Source organism: Bombina bombina, chromosome 11, assembly GCF_027579735.1.
Source record: "Bombina bombina isolate aBomBom1 chromosome 11, aBomBom1.pri, whole genome shotgun sequence".
NCBI classification, from domain to species: domain Eukaryota; kingdom Metazoa; phylum Chordata; class Amphibia; order Anura; family Bombinatoridae; genus Bombina; species Bombina bombina.
The window spans coordinates 54,164,144-54,173,009 of record NC_069509.1 but is presented as its reverse complement, the minus strand read 5'-3'; the positions used below and the strand labels follow the sequence as shown (position 1 = coordinate 54,173,009).

At 40.1% G+C, this 8,866-nt stretch overlaps 1 protein-coding gene across 1 annotated transcript in view; it reads left to right on the top strand.

Annotated features, from left to right (window-relative positions):
* The window catches only part of LOC128642509 (nmrA-like family domain-containing protein 1), a 58,359-nt gene that overhangs the window by 44,257 nt on the left and 5,236 nt on the right, over positions 1-8,866 (top strand). Inside the window, exon 4 of the mRNA XM_053695290.1 lies at positions 640-830. Within this exon, the coding sequence (XP_053551265.1) occupies positions 640-830 (191 nt within the window). The remainder of the gene's footprint in view (positions 1-639; positions 831-8,866) is intronic.

Here is an 8,866-nt window from a genome sequence, read left to right as displayed (position 1 = left end):
TGCTTATAGAAAAATAGAGGCAGTCGTCCCAGTTGTGCATCCAACATTGCATGTAGAGTAGTTCTTTGTACCTGGAGGGTGTATTTACATATCTCAAAGTGCATTAATTCAGTTGGACTTTTTTTGAGATCAGTGACAAGTCCCTATAGCTCACTGCCTCAAAGAAAGATGGGTGTTATGACTGTCAAATATTTTCATCTGTATGTAAGTCTTGCTCAGTTTGTGCTGTGCTTTAGCTGGACTGTACTTTGCCTTTTGCTGTTTTTAAATGCATGGAAAATAAAGTTGGAACTTTTTATCTTATACCGGTTTTTCTTATTTTTGATATCTACTTTTTTAATCTCACTGGTAGAGGAATTACCGGGGCGCCAAGTAATTAGAAATAAGGGAGTGCTGCTTCAGAGTTAACTTATGCAGTTAGCAAGGGGAGTGTCCACGCCACTTTTGGTGAGGGGTTCACTTGGGATATGGGCCAAGATATAGAAACTGCTTATATTTTGGTGAGAATTTCTAATTACTGGGGTAATACCTACCAGTTAGAATAAAAATTAAGATATAAAAAAGTGGAAGAAAAAAAAAATTTGCTTTAAAAAATGTAAATATCCGATTTTTATTATTTTATTTTTTTAAATCTTTTAGCAATTCCCATGGGTGATGTCCCAATGGATGGAATGTCTGTGAAAGACTTTGGTCACGTGGCTGTCAGCATCCTAAAGTCTCCGTCAGAATACACAGGGAAGGACATTGGGCTCAGCGCTGACAAGCTAACCGTAGAACAATATGCAGAGAAAATGTCCAGTGCCATAGGCAAGACCATCAAAGACGCTAAGGTGCGACAACTATTAAAGATAAAGATTTGAGTCTTCCAACTGTATGTCTAATACATAATTAAGTACAGGCAGTCCCTGGGTTACAGACATCCGACTTAAATACAACTCGTACTTACAAACAGAGAAAATAGAGCTAAATCGCCAATCCTTCTTTCCAGGATAACCCAAAATACTCAAAATCCACATTTCACAAGGACAGAAAGTGATGTGAAATATTCTGAACAGGGGCACAGATAGCAAAACAAACTTTTCCCTAGTCTATCCAAAACTAAAGCAAATGATTGGCTAGAGTTTCACCTAAAAATAGTGCCTGTTCCAACTTACATACAAATTCAACTTAAGAACAAACCTACAGAACCTCTTGTTCGTAACCTGGGGATTTATTTAATGTGATCAGATTCAGTTAGTGAAGTGTGAATTAAAGTGATGGAAAACCCCAACATTTTATTTTGTGATTTAGACAGAGCATACGATTTTAAAATAGTTTCAAATTTGCTTTTTTTTCCATGTAATTGGCAAGAGTCCATGAGCTAGTGACGTATGGGATATACAATCCTACCAGGAGGGGCAAAGTTTCCCAAACCTCAAAATGCCTATAAATACACCCCTCACCACACCCACAATTCAGTTTTTACAAACTTTGCCTCCTATGGAGGTGGTGAAGTAAGTTTGTGCTAAGATTTATATGTTGATATGCGCTTCTCAGCATTTTGAAGCCCGGTTACTCTCGGAGTACAGTGAATGTCAGAGGGATGTGAAGGGAGTATCACCTATTGAATGCAATGGTTTTCCTCACGGGAGATCTATTTTATAGATCCTCTGTTATCGGTCGTAGAGATTCATCTCCTACCTCCCTTTTCAGATCGAAGATATACTCTCATATTCCATTACCTCTACTGATAACCGTTTCAGTACTGGTTTGGCTATCTGCTATATGTGGATGGGTGTCTTTCGGTAACTATGTTTTTATTACTTAGACACCCTCAGCTATGGTTTGACACTTTATGCATTAATAATAAAGTTCTAAATATATGTATTGCACTTATATTTGCCATGAGTCAGGTTTATGTATTTCCTTTTGCAGACTGTCAGTTTCATATTTGGGGAAAAACATATTTAGGAAATATTTTTTTCTTACCTGGGGTTTAGTCTTTTTTTCAAAATTGACAGTTTTTTTTTTTCTTCAATTTCATGGGCAAAATTAGGCTTGCAAGGGTGCATAATGCCAAAGTTTATTGCATCAGTCTTGGTGCGAGAATTTTTTTTTGGCGCGAAAGTACGTCCGATGACGCAAATTCGTCATTTCCTTCCTTGCACAAGGTTGCGTCATTAATGATGCGAGTGTGTCATTTCCGGATGTTGTTAGCGCAAAAAAAATTTCAGTTACGTTGTGGGTCATAATTTCATTATTTAAAACCCCATTCCTATATGCCTCTTGCCTATGTCAGAGGGCTATGCTGTTTGCATTTTTTTCCCATTCCTGAAACTGACATATAAGGAAATTGATAATTTTGCTTTATATGTTTTTTCTCTTACATTTTGCAAGATGTCTCAATCTGATCATGTCTCATAAATCACTGTTGGAACCCTGCTGCCTGATAACAGTTCTACCAAAGCTAAGTGCATTTGTTGTAAACTTGTGGAGATTATATCTCCAGCTGTGGTTTGTAATAGTTATCATGATGAACTTTTACATGCAGATAAAGTGTCCATCAGTAATAGTACATTGCCTGTTGTTGTTCCTTCAACATCTAATGTACAAGATATACCTGTGAATTTAAAAGAATTTATTGCTTTTTCTATTCAGAAGGCTTTGTCTGCCATCCCGCCTTCTAATAAACGTAAAAGGTCTTTTAAAACTTCTCATAAAGTTGATGACATTTCAAATGACCGACAACATACTGAATTATCCTTCTCTGAGGATCTATCTGTTTCAGAAGATCCTTCCTCAGATATTGACACTGACAAATCGACTTATTTAAAATGGAGTATATTCGTTCTTTGTTAAAAGAAGTGTTGATTACACTAGATATTGAGGAAACTAGTCCTCTTGATATTAAAACTAGTAAACGTTTAAATTTTGTTTATAAACCTCCTGTGGTTACTCCAGATGTTTTTCCAGTTCCTGATGCTATTTCTGATATGATTTCTAAGGAATGGAATAGGCCTGGTACTTCTTTTATTCCTTCTTCAAAGTTTAAAAAATTGTATAATTTGCCAGCAGTTCCATTGGAGTTTTGGGAAAAGATCCCCAAAGTTGATGGGGCTCTCTCTACTCTTGCTAAACGTACTACTATTCGTATAGAAGATAATACTTATTTTAAAGATGCTTTAGATAGGAAACTTGAATCTTATCTAAGGAAAGCCTATTTATATTCGGGTCATCTTCTCAGGCCTGCAATTTCTTTGGCTGATGTTGCAGCTGCATCAACTTTTTGGTTGGAAAATTTATCGCAACAAGAATTGGATTCTGATTTGTCTAGCATTGTTCGCTTGCTTCAACATGCTAATCATTTTATTTGTGATGCCATTTTTGATATCATTAAAATTGATGTTAAATCTATGTCTTTAGCTAGAAGAGCTTTGTGGCTTAAATCTTGGAATGCTGACATGACTTCTAAGTCCAGATTACTATCTCTTTCTTTCCAAGCTAATAAGTTATTTGGTTCTCAGTTGGATCTGATTATTTCAACTGTCACTGGGGGGGAAGGGAGTTTTTTGCCTCAGGATAAAAGACCTAAGGGTAAATCTAAAGCTTCTAACCTTTTTCGTTCCTTTCGACAAAATAAGGAACATAAACCTAATCCTTCCCCCAAGGAATCTGTTTCCAATTGGAAACCTTTTTCAAATTGGAATAAATCCAAACCAATTAAGAAACCAAAGCCAGCCCCCAAGTCCACATGAAAGTGCGGCCCTCATTCCAGCTCAGCTGGTAGGGGGCAGATTAAGATTTTTCAAGGATGTTTGGATAAATTCTGTCCAAAATCAATGGATTCTGAGTATTGTCTTTCAGGGGTACCAAATAGTATACAGAGTAAAACCTCCTGTGAGAAGATATTTTCTCTCACGCATCCCAGCAAATCCAGTAAAGGCTCAGGCTTTCCTGAAGTGTGTTTCAGACCTGGAGTTTTCAGGGGTAATCATGCCAGTTCCATTTCAGGAACAGGGTCTGGGGTTTTATTCAAATCTATTCATTCTCCCAAAGAAAGAAAATTCATTCAGACCAGTTCTGGATCTGAAAATTTTGAATAGTTATGTAAGAGTACCAACTTTCAAAATGGTGACTATAAGGACTGTTCTGCCTTTTTTGTTCAGCAAGGACATTATATGTCCACAATAGACTTGCAGGATGCATATCTTCATATTCCAATTCATCCAGATCATTATCAGTTTCCGAGATTCTCTTTTCTAGACAAGCATTACCAATTTGTCGCTCTTCTTTTTGGCCTAGCGACAGCTCCAAATCTTTTCAAAGGTTCTCTGTGCCCTACTCTCTGTAATTAGAAAGCGGGGTATTGCAGTGTTTCCTTATTTGGACGATATCTTGGTCCTAGCTCAGTCTTTACGTTCTGCAGAATCTCACACTAATCAACTAGTGTTGTTTCTTCGAAAACATGGTTGGAGGATCAATTTACCAAAAAGGTCTTTGATTCCTCAGACAAGGGTCACCTTTCTTCTGTTAAGTGTGATCAGTCCACGGGTCATCATTACTTGTGGGATATTAACTGCTCCCCTACAGGAAGTGCAAGAGGATTCACCCAGCAGAGTTGCTATATAGCTCCTCCCCTCTACGTCACCTCCAGTCATTCTCTTGCACCCAACGACTAGATAGGATGTGTGAGAGGACTATGGTGATATATTTAGTTTTTATATCTTCAATCAAAAGTTTGTTGTTTTATAATAGCACCGGAGTGTGTTATTCCTTCTCTGGTAGAATTTGAAGAAGAATCTACCTGAGTTTTTTTCTATGATTTTAGCCAGAGTAGTTAAGATCATATTGCTGTTTCTCGGCCATCTGAGGAGAGGCAAACTTCAGATCAGGGGACAGCAGGCAGATTAATCTGCAAAGAGGTATGTAGCAGCTTATTATTTTCTGACATGGAATTGATGAGAAAATCCTGCCATACCGTTATAATGTAAACCCAGCCTTGAATGCAGTAGATGTAGCTGATATCAGGCTGTCATGTATGTATATTTTATACTTCTCTGGTTTTTAGACTGTATACATAGACTTAACCTAATTTGCAGGGACTTGCAATAGGTTTTAAATGACAATTAATTATTGAGGTAAAACGTTTTTTTGCTGGCATGTAAAAACGTTTTTTTCTCTGAGGTACTGGGTGAAAAAATGTTTTGGGCACTATTTTTCCACTTGGCAATAGTTTTGATTTAAATTAGAGCAGTTCACTGATCCCTCTCACTGTTATGTGTGTGGGGGAGGGGCCATTTTGGTGCTTTCACTATGCATCAGAAAAAACTCAGTCAGAGATTCATTTTCTTCCTGCATGATCCGGTTCATCTCTACAGAGTTCAGGGATCTCCAAAGCCTTTTTTGAGGGAAGTAATCATTACAGCAGAGCTGTGCTGATTGTATTGACTGTGATAAAAAAAAAAAAAAACGTTTATTTGTGTATTTTTTTTCTGCTGCCTGGGTTAGTTATCATTTGCTGAGGGGAACAATCCTTTGCTAAAACTGTATATTCTGACAAAGATTGATGCTATAACTTAATTATTTTAACTGTTATAATATTTTTCTGTGCTTCTTAAAGGCACAGTTCGTTTTCATATTATTTGTAAATTACTTTGTAAAGTATTTCCAAGTTGCTGTTTATTTGCTAGTGTGTTAAACATGTCTGATTCAGAGGAATATCTCTGTGCTATATGTGTTAATGCCAAAGTGGAGCCCAATAGAAATTTATGTACTAAATGTATTGATGCTATTTTAAAAAACAGTCAATCTGTACAAATTGAACATATTTCACCAAAACAACGAGGGGAGAGTTATGCCGACTAACTCGCCTCACGTGTCAGTACCTGCATCTCCCGCTCAGGAGGTACGTGATATTGTAGCGCCGAGTACATCTGGGCGGCCATTACAAATCACATTACAAGATATGGCTACTGTTATGACTGAAGTTTTGGCTAAACTACCAGAACTAAGAGGTAAACGTGATCACTCTGGGGTGAGAACAGAGTGCGCTGATAATGCAAGGGCCATGTCTGATACTGCGTCACAGTTTGCAGAACGTGAAGACGGAGAGCTTCATTCTGTGGGTGACGGTTCTGATCCAAATAAACTGGACTCAGACATTTCAAATTTTAAATTTAAGCTTGAGAACCTCCGTGTGTTACTAGGGGAGGTATTAGCGGCTCTGAATGATTGTAACACAGTTGCAATCCCAGAAAAAATGTGTAGGTTGGATAAATATTTTGCGGTACCGACGAGTACTGACGTTTTTCCTATACCTAAGAGACTTACTGACATTGTTACTAAGGAGTGGGATAGACCCGGTGTGCCTTTCTCACCCCCTCCTATATTTAGAAAAATGTTTCCAATAGACGCCGCCACACGGGATTTATGGCAAATGGTCCCTAAGGTGGAGGGAGCAGTTTCTACTTTAGCTAAGCGTACCACTATCCCAGTGGAGGATAGCTGTGCTTTTTCAGATCCAATGGATAAAAAATTAGAGGGTTACCTTAAGAAAATGTTTGTTCAACAAGGATTTATATTGCAACCTCTTGCATGTATTGCGCCTGTCACGGCTGCAGCAGCATTTTGGTTTGAGTCTCTGGAAGAGACACTTCAATCATCCACACTAGATGACATCACACACAAACTTAAATTCCTTAAGTTAGCTAATTCATTTATTTCAGATGCCGTAGTACATTTAACTAAACTTGCGGCTAAAAATTCAGGATTCGCCATTCAGGCACGCAGAGCTCTGTGGCTGAAATCCTGGTCAGCTGATGTTACGTCTAAATCTAAATTGCTTAATATTCCTTTCAAAGGGCAGACCTTATTCGGGCCCGGCTTGAAAGAGATTATTGCTGACATTACAGGAGGTAAAGGTCATGCCCTGCCTCAGGACAAGGCCAAAGCCAAGGCTAGACAGTCCAATTTTCGTTCCTTTCGTAATTTCAAAGCAGGAGCAGCATCAACTTCCTCTGCACCAAAACATGAAGGAGCTGTTGCTCGCTACAGACAAGGCTGGAAACCTAACCAGTCCTGGAACAGGGGCAAACAGGCCAGAAAACCTGCTGCTGCCCCTAAGACAGCATGAATTGAGGGCCCCCGATCCGGGACCGGATCTAGTGGGGGGCAGACTTTCCCTCTTCGCCCAGGCTTGGGCAAGAGATGTTCAGGATCCCTGGGCGTTAGAGATCATATCTCAGGGATACCTTCTGGACTTCAAATCCTCTCCCCCAAGAGGGAGATTTCATCTGTCAAGGTTGTCAACAAACCTAACAAAGAAGGAAGCGTTTCTACGCTGCGTACAAGATCTTTTATTAATGGGAGTGATCCATCCAGTTCCGCGGTTGGAACAAGGACAAGGGTTTTACTCAAATCTGTTTGTAGTTCCCAAAAAAGAGGGAACCTTCAGGCCAATCTTGGATTTAAAGATCCTAAACAAATTCCTAAGAGTTCCATCGTTCAAGATGGAAACTATTCGAACAATTTTGCCCATGATCCAAGAGGGTCAGTACATGACCACAGTGGATTTAAAGGATGCTTACCTTCACATACCGATTCATAGAAGTCATTACCGGTATCTAAGGTTTGCCTTTTTAGACAGGCATTACCAGTTTGTAGCTCTTCCATTCGGACTGGCTACGGCTCCAAGAATCTTCACAAAGGTTCTGGGCACTCTTCTGGCGGTACTAAGACCGCGAGGAATTTCAGTAGCTCCGTACTTAGACGACATACTGATACAAGCTTCAAGCTTTCAAACTGCCGAATCTCATACAGAGATAGTACTGGCATTTCTAAGGTCGCATGGATGGAAAGTGAACGAAGAGAAAAGTTCTCTCTTTCCACTCACAAGAGTTCCCTTCCTGGGGACTCTGATAGATTCTGTAGAAATGAAGATTTACCTGACAGAGGACAGGTTAACAAAACTTCAAAATGCATGCCGTGTCCTTCATTCCATTCAACACTCTAAATCTGAATCAAGAGACCAGAAATTCTCTTCTATGGTGGCTTTATCGGCCACATCTGTCCAGGGGAATGCCATTCAGCAGGCCAGACTGGTCAATTGTAACAACAGACGCCAGCCTACTAGGTTGGGGCGCTGTCTGGAATTCTCTGAAGGCTCAGGGACTATGGAATCAGGAGGAGAGTCTTCTTCCAATAAACATTCTGGAATTGAGAGCAGTCCTCAATGCTCTTCTGGCTGGGCCCCAGTTAACAACTCGGGGGTTCATCAGGTTCCAGTCGGACAACATCACGACTGTAGCTTATATCAACCATCAGGGAGGGACAAGAAGCTCCCTAGCAATGATGGAAGTATCGAAGATAATTCGCTGGGCAGAGTCTCACTCTTGCCACCTGTCTGCAATCCACATCCCGGGAGTGGAGAACTGGGAGGCGGATTTCTTAAGTCGTCAGACTTTTCATCCGGGGGAGTGGGAACTTCATCCAGAGGTCTTTGCCCAAATACTTCGACGTTGGGGCAAACCAGAGATAGATCTCATGGCGTCTCGACAGAACGCCAAGCTTTCGCGCTACGGGTCCAGATCCAGGGATCCGGGAGCGGTCCTGATAGATGCCTTGACAGCACCATGGACCTTCAGGATGGCTTATGTGTTTCCACCTTTCCCGATGCTTCCTCGATTGATTGCCAGAATCAAACAGGAGAAAGCATCAGTGATTCTAATAGCGCCTGCATGGCCACGCAGGACTTGGTATGCAGATCTGGTGGACATGTCATTCTGTCCACCTTGGTCGTTACCTCTGAAACAGGACCTTCTGATTCAGGGTCCTTTCAAACATCAAAATCTAACTTCTCTGAAGCTGACTGCTTGGAAATTGAACGCTT